Below are 17,478 nucleotides of genomic sequence, written 5' to 3' on the forward strand. Positions count from 1 at the left end.
CCTGGGCTCTGTAGACCAGGCTGGTCTCGAACTCACAGAGATCCACCTGCCTCTGCCTCCCGAGTGCTGGGATTAAAGGCGTGCGCCACCATCGCCCGGCAAGTTAAAAATCTTTAACACCTACTATGCTTCTGTTCAGGAAAGTACATTCGAGCCTACCTTACCGATCTTGATTAGAAAGGTAGGGGACTTGGTGGTAGTGGTGTGGAATTAACAAAATTGCTACTCACTTATGGATGGGGAGGAAGGATGTTACAGGTTTGTAATACCCAGTAAGAGGGCTAGTACTTCCCATAAATAAAAATCAGGCACAAACCTATTGGGGATATGTGTTGGAGGGAGGATAATACAGCTGCTGGTGGACTATGGGAAATAATTGTTCTGGGTGACCGAGGGCCTGGGGCAGCAGTAAGTTAATTAAAGGGAGGGTTTCATGTTGTTTTAGATTTTTTACCTCCTGAGATGGTTGTTTTGATATGGAGGTTGCCACAATGTCTGAAGCTCATCGCCCCAGGCCTCTGTGTGGTCAGCACAGGGAATTCAAACTACAGTAATACATTTGCCTTTGTGTTAGCCACTGTATTAGAAGGGGATGGGGTGAAGGGATACGAGATGGTGTGGTGGTGGCCCATTGGACATCTGCTTTGCCCAGCAGAAGAGAGGAAGGATAGCAATACCCTCCAGAAGGTGTTCATTGCCTTCTTACTGGCAAGTGAAACTAAGTTGGATAGACAACTTCTTCTTTCCCCTTCTTTATCCATCTTTTTCCTTCTTCCTCCTCCTTCTCCTTCTTATCTTTCTTCTTCTTGATAGGTTACCAGTGCATAGTACTTACTGTCCTGGCACTTGCTACGTAGAACAGGAAGGCCTTGAATTCATAGAGAACTTTCAGCCTCTGGTTCTGCCTCTTCCTACTGAGTGCTGGGATTAAACATGATCACCACCATACCCAGTAGGGGCAGATGTCTTGTGGTTAGAAAGGCAGTAAAAGTAGGTGTTAGCAAGAACACACGGTGGTAATACAAACCAGAGCTACAACTCATATGTGGCAGGGCTAGGATTTTAAACTAGTTTTCCCCCAATAGCTGATCACCTGCTTTTTGTGAATATGATTGTGTTTTTGTTTAGTGTTGCTACAAGAAGCAGATACATCTACACACAGGGAGTTTTAACAATGCATATTCCTGGTATGCATCTAAATACCTGGTGATAAAACCCAAGAATCTATGTTTTTACTGCTAGTAACTTTAAAGTTACTTTATATAAAACAGAATGGAAAATAATGGGTTTTGCTATGATTTTCACTCACTTCCCTACCTTGTTTCTCTGATCTTTAGATCCTTTCATTCACTGACATAGATGCCCACCTGCATTTTGTTCTACATATATGCTTAAAAAAATAGGTACTTTATATGAAGAAAAAAAATGTATCTGTCTTTCTGAGTCAAGTTTATTTGGTTTATCCTAATGATCTCCACTTCCATTTTCATTCAAGTCTCATGATTTTGTTTCTCTTTATGAGTGAATAAAATTCCATTGTGTGTACATGTGTTATGTTTCTGATCCATTCATCTATTGATAAACATATATATGCTTTCATATATTAGCTATTGTAAATAGTGCTGAATCTAACCATGGGTTTGTAGATGTCTCTGTGGTATGCTGATTTAGAGTCCTTTATGTATAGATACAAATACACATTCTTACTTATTTTATTTTCTTTAATTTAAATTATTATTTTAAAAATTTATACACAATATATTTTGACCATATTCTTTCCCCTTTCCCAGTTCCTTCTAGATCCTTCCCAACTCCCTACCCACTCAACTTCAGGTTCTTTCTCTGTCTCTCAAATAAACCTACCAAACTGAAAAAGACAATTTAAAACAACCAAAAAAAGACAAAAAACCAAAAATATCAAATGTACATTTTTATTTTTTTATTTTATTTTGTTTTGTTTTGTTTTTTGTTTTTAATTGGGGGAAGGAGTATGGAAAAAGGGAGAATAGGAGAAAGGAGAGCAGTCTGTGGGAACAGGAGTGACAGGAGAGAAGAGGAGAAAAAGGGAGGGGACCAAATGTACATTTTCAATCAGTTGCTATTGTCTTGGGAAGTTTCAGCATAGTTCCTAGTAACAACTCCAAATAGAGAAGGAGAACTGGTAGGGACAAATCTAACTGAGGAAGAATTACCCTGTGATTTCATTTTTCCTTTTTAATGTGTCTTCCTAGGACAAAATTTTACAGCTATGATAAAATGTACTGAGACTGTTAGTCACAGGGAAATATGTGCATGAAGTGTGTTTACACTCTAGTGTACTTACCATCTACAAGACAGTAGGGGAGACGGGTATTTGGGGAGAGTTGGAGTAGAGCATGATTGTATGTATGTTAGACAGGACCTATGCCTCAAAGGGAGCCCCTGCCTGTCACTAGGTACCCCTGAAAAATCGCAAAATAATGACTTCAATTTGGCAGCTTTTTAATGAAGTACTGTTCAACTTTTGGCTTTTCAGCTGTTTGTTGTGAAGGCAAAGTGAAGAAACAATTAGCAAAGGAATATGGTCAGAAATTGGGAGTCGAGCCATGGGGAAAAGCAGTTGTTTAATAACAACAAATCTTAGTTGAGTACTTTAAGTATCTGTCACTTGATATTTATTAATCTCGTTGGCTCTTGAAATGTCTGTAGGCGGAGACTGCTCATTTGTTTCCCGGTTGCCTAGACTCGAAATAACCACACAGAAACTGCATTAATTAAAACACTGCTCAGCCTATTAACACATGCATATTTCTAGCTACCTCTTACATCTCAAATTAACCCATTTCTATTAATCTGTGCATCACAATGAGGCTCATGGTTTATCACTTCCAGCATTCATCTCCTCTGGCAGATACATAGTGTCTCTGACTCTGCATACTCTCTCTCTCTCTCTCTCTCTCTCTCTCTCTATATATATATATATATATATATATTCCAGCCTGGCTATATTCTGTTAAGTCATTGGCTGAAAGTAGCTTCTTTATTAATCAGCGGTAGTTACAGAATAGAGTGGGGGCTCCCACATCAAATGTCTGAATAGGATATGGTATTGTTATTATTTCTATTTTAAAATGAAGGGAATTAAGACAGAGAGAGACATCAAGTAGCTTGTCTGAGGTCAGGTGAACTTTCAACTGAGGTCTAGGAAGATTCCAGAGCTTATTCTCTTAAAGTGTCATGTTTTGTGTTTTGTCCATATTTCATACTTGTGAAATACCTAAGGCCTGGTAAAACTTGTCTTCCCCGAAAGTAGTCATTCTTGAAAAGTGAACTCTAGAACAAGAGAGACTCTAATGGTTGATCAATTTTAGATTACAATTGTCCTGTCAATGACCAGCTGCACAATCTTATGAATACAAGCAAAATATCTAAAGTTCTTTTCCTATGCAGGATTCTATGATAGGAGCAGTTGGAGGGAAGAAGTTGAGGTGGGAAATTATGTCAATATAGTACCCATTTATGAAATTCTCAAGCTAAAAATACGGAATAAATTTAAAAGTAAACATAATGTCTTAGAATAGAAAAGATGCTATTGACTATACAAGATATCCAGAATTATCTCCCAATCTAGCTGAGGAAATTTCTTCAGAAGGCTACCCTTAGAGAATATGGGAAAACTCTGTTTTTCTTTTCTCTATTTGCCTGTCTACCTGTTTTCCTTCCTTTCCTTCCCCCTTTATCCATCTATTCATCCTTCCTTCTTTCCTTTCTTTTTCTTTCTTCCTCATCTTTGTTTTCCTTGAGATAGGACCTTATACTGTAGCTATCCCTGGCCTGGAACTTCTTATGTAGTCTAAGCTATGTCATCATGATGATCTTCCTGTCTCAGCCTCCAAAGTGCTAGGGTTATGAAAAGCTACCACACCCAATGTCTCAGTTTTTAGTCACTATTTCTATTACAACAAGAAAGGGCTGAATTTTCCTTTCTACTTTTGTCTCTACCCATTGTGGGTACTCTGAACTGTCTCATATTACAGAATTTTAGTTTAGCTAGAATTTAAATGAAGGGTATTGTTCCATTGTAACTGGAGAAATTCCAAAGTCTAGAAAGGTCTCTGAGTGACAAATTTCATTTCCCGGAAGACAACAAGACAGATAAGGATACTCTCTAATTTTAAGCTTTCCATTGAAGCAGGATTCAAGACTCAATTCGATTTCTCTTTATGTTACAAACTTCTCATTGCCAGTCAGGAACGTTCTTCCTCTTTCCATATTTTAACTATTTTTTCTATACGTTAAGATCCTTCATTTCTCCCATAGCCTCACTGGGGATGGGGAAAAGCCAATAGCCATATGACAGACAAACTCACTTGCTCAGTTTAAGACCTTCTTTATGCAAAGTGGGCTTCTTGAACGCCTTTGGGAACCTATGAGTGAAGAATGAAAAGTGAAAATCAGCCTTACTTTCCCTGTCTGACTGACACCAGGACTCTGGGACTTGCAAGCTTGCCAATTAGTCACCACCGTTCACTCATCTGCTCCTGTGTTCTACATGTCTGCTGCTTCCTTTCAGTGCATTCTTTACAGGTGTGTCCTTTCCTTGTCTCTTAGGTGTGGCATACAGAGTCTTGAAATCAAGACATTTCGGTTTAAAATATACAGATTCACTTGAGTCTTCTCAGGGAAAAAGGAAAATACACATACATTAGGAAATCGGGACCAGACACTTAACAAAAAGAAGCAGCTTCTGCTTTCTACGTTTTAAATGCCATCAGCAGAAAGGGATTTATTTCATGATGTGTCTGATTCATGTCACTATTCTACCTTGTTACTTGCTCCACCAATTGCTTTGCCTACTTTCTCAGATTTCAATTCTAAACTGTAGCTTTAGCATTATAGAGACTTGGATCTACCTCCTCAACTTTTTTTTTCAATGTCGGTGCTATCTGTGAATTATGCCAGCAGTTCCATGCTTTGTTTTGTTTGGTTGCCTGTTTGTCCTTTCTTTTCATTTCAGTACAGGCTTTCCATAATCCTGACTGATCCTTTGCACATGCCAAGCAACCCAGCCTGAAGCATAATTCTCCTAACTTAGGTTCTGAAAGTACCTAGATTACCATTACACACCACTATATGTTATTTAAAAGTTTCATAAGTCAAAATCTAGTGCTGTTGATTTCCTGAGGTCTGGCTATGATGGCACTCATTACTAGATAGTCAATGAATTTGGTTTCATTTAGCGTAAGGCACCAATGTTTGTTCTAAATTACTGCAGCTAAAGGCCTGGTAGGGTTGCGGGTTGTAAAAATGAGTCAGGTACTCCTAGGACACTATGGTGGCAAGTAAACCCAGACAAATAGCTGTGGTTTGAGGAGTAAGGTTTTTATTAAAGTGCAACAGTGTTCCCCGATCATGACCAAAAGGCCTAAGCCAATGGAGATAAGTGAATGGGGCTTTAATAGTTCCATTTGGTGTTTCTGGGAAGAAATACCTTATGAAACTTTAAGGAAGTTTATTTGGCTTTCAATTAGACGTTGTGGCACCGAAAAGTTCCCTAGAAGTACCTTATGAAACTTTAAGGAAGTTTATTTGGCTTTCAATTAGACGTTGTGGCACCGAAAAGTTCCCTAGAAGTGGTGGCTGGAGCATGAGGTCACGTGGTATCTACAGTCAGGAAGCAGAGGGAGATGAACGCTGCTGCACATACTTTCTTGTCTTTTTTTCAGACTAGCACACAAAGGCACGGAATTACTGGTATGACCTACATCCAGACTAGTTCTTTCCATCCCAGGCAAACCTCCCAAGAAAAAGGGTCACACAGACAGACATGCCCAGGGGTGTGTCTCTTAGGTTAATATAAATCCCACCATGGTGACAGTCAAAGTTAATCATGACACGTCAAAGAAATTGTTAGAAGTCAAAGAAGGCTCGGGATTTGGTTGAAATAATATTTTGAAGAAGAAAGAGTATAATATCCTGTTTACCATGCAAAGTATCCTCAACATGTATGAAGTCTGTAGTTCAGTAGTTTCACAGAGAGTTTGATGTCAAAATAGGCCTCATAGTGAGACCGTCTGTGACCAAGAAAAAAAAAAAGTGGCTGTAAGTATGATATTGACCTATCTTACTTAACTTCATTCTGTCTTTATGAGTTGTCTACTTATCTATCTATCTATCTATCTATCTATCTATCTATCTATCTATCTATCTTTCTATCTTTCTATCTTTCTATCTTTCTATCTTTCTATCTTTCTTTCTATCTATCTATGACACTGTAATTGAATTTACAATATATTAGAAATATTGTATTTTAGAGATAAGTGTCAGGCTTAAATAGAGGAGGCAGAATTTAATGTGAAGCAGTCCAGGGAAGTTCCTAGGATGATCAAAAACTGCTCTATTTTATTACTTGTGTGTGTGCTTTTCTTTCCAGGGCTGCTGATAAGCTCAGGCTGTGCATTATATCCTTTAGGATGGAACAGTCCGGAGGTAATGCAAACATGTGGGAATGTCTCCAATCAATTTCAGTTAGGTAAGGTAGTATGGCCAGAATGGTAGTGATGGTTTATGGGAAAAGTAGCTTCAAATGTTTATGTCTTGGAGAGTCCTCTGTGACTAAATTGCCATTGCCCATATCTGTCATCTTGTAAACTTGTAGGAGGCAATAGGTTTGTCTGGGTTCCTTTATCCTTTTAAATTTATAAGCTTTGGATTTATAATTCTGTTTCTTTAATTCTCTCTCTATGTGATTGATGCATTTCATCAGGGTCTTTTGGACAGTGTAGAGAAACTAACTATAGAGAAATTTAAGGTATTTGGCATGCAGATTAATTTTTGTTATGTGTTATTTTTTATCATTTACCTGAGGAGGAATTTAAAAGAATGAGACAGACAATGGGACAATGACTCCCAGGGTTTAAACTCTTTTCTAGTTTACCTTTGTGTGGGTGGAGGAGAATAAAAGCAATGTTGATAACGATTGAGATGCTTTTTAGAATTTATTTTATTTTGTGCATTATATTATAACCTAGGAAGACAATGAAGAGGAAATAGGTAAAAGGTGGGTTTAACTTGCCCATGGGCATATAACTTTTAGCTAACAGAATCATGATCTAATTGAAGTTCATATATGTTTGTTGCTGTACTATTCATAAAAGAGAAAAAATAGAATCAACCTAATTTTCTTCACCATAAGAATAAACAGTGAAAATTATGTACAAAATGAATATGTAGATCAAAATGACAAAAAAAAAAAGAAAATGTGGCATGGAAACACAACGGAGTTTTTCAGCCATGAAAATAGAACAAAATTTTGACATTTTCAGGAAAATAGCTGGAACTGGAAATAATTATGCTAAGAGAAATAAGTCAAACTTACAAAGACACATATCATGTATTTCTCCCTTATGCAGAGCTTAGATTTAAATTTAGGTGTTGCTACGTCTGTTTGAATAGAACAGAAAACAAAAAAAAAGAGAGGATTTTGAGAGGAGAAGAGCAGGTCTAAAAGGAATGAGAAAAGTGAAAGAAAAGATAATGGACTGTAACATGAAAGCAGGAACAGAATGACTGGCAGGGAGACAGAGTACTCACAGAGCCGGTAGGGGTCAGAGGAAGACAGTGGGTAAGAAGATTAAGTACAAAGTATATTGACACTAGAAAGGGCCACAGTGAAAACTATTAGATTAAATATTAAATAAATAATAATAAAAGGAAAAGATACTTAAACAGTTGTTTTACATATTCTGTCCTAATTATATCTCCCAATGCCTCCAGCAGAGGTAACTATTATCTGTAACTTACATTTTTTTTTTCATTTTTGGAGTTAGTGTTTCTTTGTACCTTTGGAGCCTGTTTTGGAACTAGTCCTTGTAGACCAGGCTGACTTCGAACTCTTAGACTTCCACCTGCCTCTGCCTCCCAAATGTTGGGATTAAAGGCATGTGCTTTAAAGGCCTGCACAGCTAATTTTAATGCTTTTAAGTTTATAAATATAAACTTATAAATATAATATATATAAAGTTATAAATATATTTATAAACTTTAAAGCATTAAAATTATTATATATATTCAAAATGGTGATTGTACTATGAACTTAATATTTATTATCAGGTTTTATTTTTCAGACAACTCCATGAGTATGTATTTTAAGACCTTCATTTCCTTTTACCGAATACAAGAAGAACTGGGTATTAGTTTTAATGAAGCGTTAATTCCCTATACAGTGAGTGGAAAATTCAGCATATTTTTACACAGAATCATAAACTATATGGACAAGAAAAAAGACTTAGCTATTGCTTGGCTTAGGTTGTTACTTATTCTTCTTATCCTTTATATAAAATGCTCTGATCTCTGATTTGGGAGGCGATTCAATTGATAATGTGCTTGTGAACCGAGTTGAGATTCCCCAGCACATGCGTAAAAAAGCTGGGCATAACTATGCTCATCTACAACTCCAGTAGTGTGGAGAAGACATGGAGCCAGACAGATCTTTGGAGCTTGCCGGAAAGTGTTCTTAGCTAATGGGTGAGCTCTAGATTCAGTGAAGAAATGGTGTTTCAAGAAAAATAATATGGAGGATGATTAAGACACTCCAAACATTGATTTCTGAGCACACCATACATTAGCTCATATTTAGACCCTCTACATGGAAGTACCTTTCCACATGCATACACCATAAACACACACACACACCACACACACACACACACACACACACACACACACACACACACACACACTGCAACTTGAAAAGTCCTTCATCACCATATATTTACATATTCATTTCCTTTGTAGCACAAAACATGTAGTTATTTGGTCTTATTTGACTACCTGCTTTCCTTAATGGAACCGAAGATCTGTGATGGAAGAGACTTCATCTTTTTTTTCATAATCAAATGATACTTTTGGCATGAATAAATCTGGTCTCACCTCTTCAATTTAAAGACAAGGAACCAGGAGTCCTACTTGACCTTTGCGCTTGCCCTCCCCTTCCTTTTCCTCTTCCCGGGATGGTGCTTAGAGGCACTCAGAATCATCCAGCATTTGACATACCCTCGTAGGCTCTCCTACAACACAGCCTCCAACAAAACTAGGCTGTCTTGAACCCCTAGCAACAGGATTGTTTACCTTTACACCAAGAAAGTTGGGAAAGCACCTAAATCAGCATGCGGTGTGTGCCCGGGCCGACTCCGAGGGGTTCGTGCTGTGAGACCGAAAGTCCTCATGAGATTGTCTAAGACAAAGAAGCATGTCAGCCGGGCCTATGGTGGCTCCATGTGTGCTAAGTGTGTCCGTGACAGGATCAAGTGGACTTTCCTTACTGAGGAGCAGCAATTGTTGTGAAACTGTTGAAGGCACAAGCGTAGAGTCAGAAAGAGAAATAAATGTGCGACTTTAAAAAAAAAAGGACAAGAAACCAGAGGTCCAGAAACTGATAGTGCAGTCCAAGTTTCCTTACCTCACACCCCTGTGCTCTCAGGCTAGGATCCATATGTTTTGCGTCTGTTCTGGATGGGACAGAGACTAGTGTGACGCGAAATTGTGGAGTTGTCACTGCTCTGACTAGGAAGACAGTTTCTCTGAGAGAGAACAATAAAGGACACTCTTACCTCAACTGGGGAAAGATTAGGGAAGACCTTCCTGATGAAGTGTAATAGTTTAAGAAGGAAACTGAGATTAGTACTATTAACACAGGGTCACTACAGGAGGAAGAGAGCTCTACACAGAGAAAAAGACAATTGTCTCTGAAATGGGAATGACATGACATAGATGTTGGAGAACTGGAAGGTCAGTGTTGCTGAAGTTGAGTGAGTGGCAAGAAGTGTAACAGACAGCTGAAGGATTGTGAACAGCGATCCAATTTTACAAAGCTTTATGTTTTATCCTACCTACAGTGGGAAGCCATTGCATGACTTTGTATAGGAGAGAGACAAGATGTGCTTTACTTCCTGTAAATTTACATCCTGTTTTTCTGACAGAGTTACAGAGAATACCATTGGAGGTGGTGGCAAGAGTGAAAGGTGGCAAATGGGAAGATTGTCTTAGACTAGGTAGAAATAAAAGCATAGGGATCAGCTATCTGAATAAAGTAGATAGACCAATTACAATAGAGTTGTTCCTTACCAACACCAGTTGATGGGCCAACATGGATGCAGGAAATCTCACAAGGCCCGACCTCTAGATCAATAGCTACAGGCAATTAATAGCTCCTGAAAGAGGGAGAATCCATCTTCTTTCAGGATGAGTCCTCAATGGGTTATCCAGTCCCAAGTGGTCAGTCCCCAAATTATATACATATGAGCCATGCTAAATGAACTCAAAAGATTGGATATATATATTAATGCATATATAATGCATGCCTGTCTGTGTGTATATACATAAGCGTGCATAAAACAATAAAAATTTTAAAAAGGAGAGCATGGATTTGATGGGAAGTGTGTAGTGGAAGACTTGGAAGGAGGAGAGAGAGGGGAAGATGGTAGAAATACATTACCCATATATGAAACGTTTTTTATTTACAAATGACTTAAAATTTATTATTTGACTGTTTAATACAATATACAGTGTATTTTGATCATATATATTTCTCATTCCCTGATTTTATTCCGTTCTAGGATTTTTCTTTTCCTTTTTTTGACAGTTAACTTAATTTTTTTAAAAAATTTATTTATTAAAGATTTCTGCCTCCTCCCTGCCACCGCCTCCCATTTCCCTCCCCCTCCCCAGATCAAGTCCCCCTCCCTCATCAGCCCAAATATTTTAATGAAAAAAAAACACAGTTGTCCATTGTATCCTTGGGTTAGCATTTATATTTTTTGATTCAACCAACTATGGAAAATTAAATTTGATACAAATTGTACTTGTACTACAAATGCATATTTTTGGTCACTTATCTGTAAATAATGCAGTATAGCAAACTGCTTACAAAAACTTACATTCTATTAAATAAATACCATAGAAATTACTGAAATATACAATGAATTTATAATTCTTATGCAACTACAATGCCATTTTATAGCAGAGACTTGAAATTTTTTCAAATTTTGTGTGGGTTGCTAGACCCAATCTCCAGTAAATAGTGAGGGACAGATGTGTATTTTAAAATGCTTAATGGATTGTAGAAGGTATTATGTTTGATGAGGGTAAGAGAAGACAAGAAGTAGGAAGACAAGAGGAGAAACAGCTGTGGTTGAAATGGGAGGAGGAAAAGAGGAAACTCAGTTCAGTTGTTTGTGAGATGAGATGTCTCTGTGTAGCTTAAATGCTAAAGTCAAGCATGTGGTCTGAGTCTCACTGAGGAATCCAGTCTCAAGTTTAGAAACTGGGAGTTCTTAGCATATATATGATATAGTTATTAGGATAAATGATTGTTAATAATGACTATCACGTTGTGAAGGTGAGATTTACAAACAGTTGAAGTTACTTTTACAAGATCTGTTTAGCTATGGAAATGAGTAAAAAGAAAGGTAAAGTTGAAGTCTTGGAAATTCTCAACACATAAAATTAGCAAATACAAACTCCTGCGTGGCATTCACTATGCACATAACCAACCTTTACATCAATCTGCTAGGAAGGGATTATCAGCCTGTGTCTTAGACTATCTTGTGTTGTTATAGCAATCTCCCATTACTGGACAATGTATAAAGACAAAATATTCAACTTTGAAAAATATTAGTGTCTGAATGTGTCAAGACATTGTAGAGAAACAGAAAAATGTTGTAAGGAGCTGCAGGCTGCGTTCCTGCCTTCCGGCTCCCAGCCACCGGCTAGCTTTACCTGAAATAACAACACACAAACTGTATTCATATAAACACTGCTTGGCCCATTTCTATTAATGTATGTAGCACCACGAGGTGGTGACTTACGTTGCCTAGCCCATATTTAGTAATCTGTGTAGCACCAGTCTTACCGGGAAAGATTCAGCATGTCTGACCTGGCGGCTTGCTTCATCGCATTTGCCCTGGAGAGGGAAGGCATGGCGTCTGTCTGAGGCGTCTTACCTCACTTCCTCTTCCTCCCAGCATTCTGTTCTGTTTACTCCACCCACCTATGTTCTAACTTATCAGGCCAAGCAGTTTCTTTATTAAATAGCCAATGAAACAACAGATTGATATGACACTCCCACATCAGAAAAAGAATTGGATATGTGCAGAAGGGTCATGCATTTGTGTAAGGACAAAAGGGAGTAAAGATTGCTCATTTATGACAGCCTGCATTTTCTTGGGTACTAGTCTGCTCTTGGACAGTCTGAAATAGTCCTTTGAAACACCATTCATTCATTTATGGTGTGGAGTTCTTATAACCCAATAAGCCTCATCTCTTAAAGGTTCTGCTCCTTCAATACTGACTCTGGAGAAACATGTTTTTTGCACATAATTTTCTGAGGGACAAACAGTATCTAGGCCACAACAGCCTTACTGTTTGCATGGGGCTTGTGTATATTGTCATAACCATTGCAAGTTCTTTGTAGTCATTCTCTGATGCTAGATCCTACAGGTGAGAATGCTGCCTGCTCTTATTATTCTCTATATGAGGAAAGGTAGACATGAAATCCTACCACTACCAAGGAGATCCCAGTAAGAACTTAAAGAATATAAATATTTCTAATGGAACATAGCACCTTTTCATGAAAAGACTGCTATCATAACACTTAATTCTTAGGTAAGTTCTGTAGCATCTATAGATAAACCATGATACTACATATTCTCATAGTCTAATTGGTACACAGCATTAGCTTGTGAAGGCAGTGGGATGCCTTGAAGATGACTTGAGATGTAAATAGGAGGGTGAGTACTAATTTATTGATTATGATATCTTTTTGCTTACTTTTTTATTTTTTAAGAAGATGGTCATAATTAAGTACAATGCTTTCCTTTTCATTACTTGTATTTGTTTTATGACAACATCTTAGTAAACTTTCATGAAAATAAATAAGCAAGGAAAATGCATGCATAACTTGTCGTAACATGCTGTTGTTATAAAAACATAACCTTGGAACATGAAGAGGTAAAGTGATTTATGTGAGGTTGTAGCATGAACAATAAAAACCCAGAGACATAAATTGGGATTCAGACCAAAAGCTAGAAAAGCAAAGCAGCCAAGCCACTAGAGAAGTCTTACCTTTACCAAGACTGGGTGTCCACAAACTAAGCAGAAAAAGACTCCCTCTCCTCCCATTTATAGTCCCTCTCGTGCTGGGATTAGGGGTATGTGACTCCCTAGGACTAGGGGATTAAAGGTGTGAGACACCACCTGGATTTGTTTCTGCATTGACCTTGTGTAGCCCAGGGGGACCTGAAACTCACAGAGATCCATCTGACTTTGTCTCCCAATTAAAGGTGTGTGTCACCATTGCCTGACCTCTAGTAGCTTTAACTTTGCCTCTGGTCTTCAAGCAAGATTTATTTATTAAAATACATATAATATATCACTACATAAAGTTATTCGGGAATGTAAATGCAGAAGACTGACTAGAGTTTATTTGCTAATGCACTGTACACTGCTGAAGACATATATTGAGACACTTGAGAATTTATTGTTTTTATCAATAGTTATGTGAAATATGGAAAGTACCCAGTTCTGCCTCATGTCTCTCCAAACCTACTTTCAAACTCAGTCTCATGTCAATCTTTTAGTATAACCAAAGAAAAATAAACAACCAAAGGTTGTTGGAAGAAAGTACCAGTGGAATGGATATTTATTCGGAACTTTCAAACGCCCAGTGGATGGGATTTCTGCCCAAACTATACTGATAAATTTCATAAAAAAGACACATATAAATTTTTATGTTCCACACATTCTTTTTTTTTTTTTTTTTTGGTTTTTCGAGATAGGGTTTTTGTGTTGCCTTGGAGCCTGTCCAGGAATTAGCTCTTGTCGACCAGGCACTCCTTGAACTCGCAGAAATCCACCTGCCTCTGCCTCCCAAGTGCTGGGATTAAAGGCATGCATCACCACTGTCCGACTGTTCTGCACTATCTAATTTCATACAAACACAGTCTTTCTGGAACTTACTCTGATCTTTTGGGATATCTACTTATGCCTTCCTTGTCTCAGTCTTCTTTCCTAAAAAAAAGTGATAAAGTGGATGAATGTAAGGGTGGCTCTGATAAATGATCAGAGAAGTGTTGTACAAGAACAGCCCCCAAAGACGAAAGCGTGCTATTGCTAGCTAGGTATAGTGGTGTGTACATACAGTTCCAGTACTTAGGTAGAAGGAACAGGAAGACTGAATTTCAGGTAATCCTGAGTTACAGAGGGAGGCATGTCTCAAAAATCAATCAAACTAAACAAAATACAAAAGTGTCACACAATGCAAACAGAGTGTCAAACCTCTTCATTTACATTTGAGTTCTGCCTACTGCTTTTCCTGCTTCTAAGATTTTATCTTGGAATGTTTCCTATTCTACCAATACCCTTGATGTTCCAATAGTCTACAGTGTCTGCACTAAACCCACTCTACTGATTCTTTCTCATCAATGCCTTTGATCAAACGGTTTAGGAAACAATCTCTTTCTTCTTTTCTTCATTAAAAAGAAAAAAAGTCAAATATTTAAAGCACAAAATCAACAAACAATAGCTGAATTTGCACTTAAGGACAAGGTGGAATCCACCTTCCAGATCAATTGTTGCAGCTATTGAGTCGTACGTAGTAAAAGCAGATGAGATTTTTTTTAAGTGACCAATGACTTGAAATTAGCTCCCTGATTGCTCCCTGTCATCCTGTTCAGTGGTGATCCAGTATCTGGAAGTCGAGGAAATTACTCATTCATTAATAAGAAGGAAGGCAGGTAAAAGCGCCAAACAACAACTTTGTTAAGTACAATGTCTTTCTCTATCATTATTTTATCAATTAAATGAAAACTGAGGAAAGTGGTTTGCTGCTAATTGGACTCTTACCATTAAATGGAGCTTATGGAATTGATCTCACAAAGAAGAATGTCTAAAACTCTAATGCTAAAATAATCTATTTATCTGCCCTCTCTAGTTATTCTTCATCTTGACTTGAATTGACACCAAAAGCAGTAGGAAGCAAGGAACAGATCAGAACTCTGAGGAAGATGAATGAATATTGATTGGTTAAAGTTAACAATGTTACTTTTGGAGGCTGGAAGTGGCTAGACTAATGGCTCCATGGTTAAGAGTATTGACTGCTCTTCCATAGTATAGTGAGAGCAGCGGGCTGCAATCCCGCCCAGATCCCAGCTAGCTTACCGCTGAAATAATAACACACAAATTGTATTCTTTGAAACACTGCCTGGCCCATTATATCTACCCTCTTCTTGGGTAACTCTCACATCTTGACTAACCCATTTCTAATAATCTGTGTAGCACCACGAGAGGGTGGCTTACCGGGAAAGATTCTAGCCTATGTCCATCTCGGGTCGGAGAATCATGGCCACTGACTCATTTCCCTTCTTCCCAGCATTCTGTTAGGTCTACTCTGCCTATCTAAGCTGCTGTCCTATCAAAAAGCCAAGGCAGTTTCTTTATTAACCAATGAAAGTAACACATAGACAGATGACCCTCCTCCATCACCATAGGACCCAGGTTCAATTCCTAGTACCTGCATGGTTGCTCACAACAATCCATGACTCCAGTTTCAGAGGATCCAAATGCCTTCTTTTGGCCTTCATGGGTACCAGGCACACATATGGTTAATAGGCATGCATGGAGTCAAAACAACCAAACACATAAAAAAGAAATATATTTTTTAAGTGAGTGTTTTTGTTTCTGTTTTCCACAATGAAATAGACAAATATGTAAGATGGGGAAAATTATTCAATAATCATGAGCTCGTTATTATATAGGTTTTGTGAGGGTTATATAAAGTCAATTATGAAATACACTCAGTACAGTGTTCGGCATGTAGTAATCTGTCAATATTTGCTGTGTGATGTCATCATTATCATTACACTGATGCCAATTTTAAAATGAAAGTATTCTCACGTGTGGTAGTTAACACTTATTACCAACTTGACTGAATTTAGAATCACCTAGGAGACACATCTGTGCACATCTGTGGGGTGTTTCAGAGAAGTTAAACTGAGGGAGGAAAACTCACTCTGAATGTAGTAGAACAGTGCCACAGACTGGGGTCCTGGCCAGAATAAAAAGAAAAAGAAGAAAAGAGTAAGCTAGCATTAGTAAATAATACCAGCATTCTTTTTTCTGTGTCCTGATATTCCTAGCTGTGAGCAAGCTGCCTGCCGCCATGCCTTCCCTGCCCCAAGGGACTATGCTCACTAAACCATGAGCCCAAAGACTTCTTTCTTCTTCTGTAGTACTTTCTTTCAGGTATTTGTCCACAGTAATGACAAAATACCCTAATATATCATGCTTTAGTTTTCAGAAAAAAACAATTATATATAGGACTTCTTAAATTTTTTGCTTATGAACAATTTCCCTGAAGAAATTTCATACAACCCCAAGTATTCAGATATAAAAGTAGATATATAAGTCAAATTACTGATGATAAATAATAAATCAATTTATTTTAAAACAACCTTGATATATGATTTTTACCATTTATTACAGATGAAACAAATTTGCACACTAATGAAAGGATGTGTTTGCTTTTACATAAAAAATAAGTTTTAGTTGAATATTTAATATGAAAGGACTTATAGCATCTTACACAGTTATCATTTGATTGGTATTTTGGTTTCATAATTATAAATGCTTGGAGTATAACTCCACATAAATATGTAGCACAAAATAGCAAAGTGTGTTCAGGGCCATGTTAAAAGCTGTTGGGAATTCTGTTCTAACACCAAGTCAAATACACTGCCTTTTTCTGAAATTCAATTAAGCAACGCAAGTAGTAGTTTTTATTTATTTATTTATCTTTATTTTCTTGCTATATCAAATTTTTACTTAAAACATAGTTTTCAAAATTTTTATTTAAAAAAATTTTTTCAAACAGTATATTCTGAACATGGTGTTTCCTTACTTATCTCATCCAAGATTATTCTTGTCATCATCTCAACCAAACATGTTTTTTTTTCTCTCTCTCTTCAGACAGCAAACAGACAAATACAAAAGGACTAAGCAAACCATAAAGAAAATAAAGCAAACAAGCAGGGAAAAAGTTAGAGTAGCACACACACATATAGAGACACATATGCACTCACACAGATTCCTTAAGAAGGCAAAATTGGAAACTATAACAGATAAACAAAAGATGGCTATGCTTTAAAAAATGCCCAAACAAAACATTATGAGACAAAATGTCTCTAAAGATACATACCACTGAGTTTGTTTTGTGTTGGCTGGGCAGGCAACGTGGCCTTAAGTGTGGTTTGTATACCCTCTGTGACGCCATTGGAGAAAACTTTTTTTTCCTTTTTGAGAAACTATCAATTAAATAGCTTCTTGATTAGGGATGGGGCCTCATTTCCAGTTCTGTTCTCAGTGCTGGGACTTCATTTGGCTTCAACATCTGTAGATCCCAAGCACAAAGCACCAGTTTTTTCTTTTTATTGAAAGAAAAAAAAA

The 17,478-nt window shown here is 37.5% G+C and overlaps 1 protein-coding gene and 1 pseudogene across 1 annotated transcript in view; both read left to right on the forward strand.

Moving 5' to 3' along the window:
* Window positions 1-17,478, forward strand: part of Lhfpl1 (LHFPL tetraspan subfamily member 1) — a 51,150-nt gene that overhangs the window by 6,947 nt on the left and 26,725 nt on the right. The window contains exon 2 of the mRNA XM_026789962.1: window positions 6,413-6,511. Within this exon, the coding sequence (XP_026645763.1) occupies window positions 6,413-6,511 (99 nt within the window). The remainder of the gene's footprint in view (window positions 1-6,412; window positions 6,512-17,478) is intronic.
* On the forward strand, window positions 7,746-9,365 carry LOC106144378 (annotated as a pseudogene).

This window comes from Microtus ochrogaster, unplaced genomic scaffold (assembly GCF_000317375.1).
Source record: "Microtus ochrogaster isolate Prairie Vole_2 unplaced genomic scaffold, MicOch1.0 UNK34, whole genome shotgun sequence".
NCBI classification, from domain to species: domain Eukaryota; kingdom Metazoa; phylum Chordata; class Mammalia; order Rodentia; family Cricetidae; genus Microtus; species Microtus ochrogaster.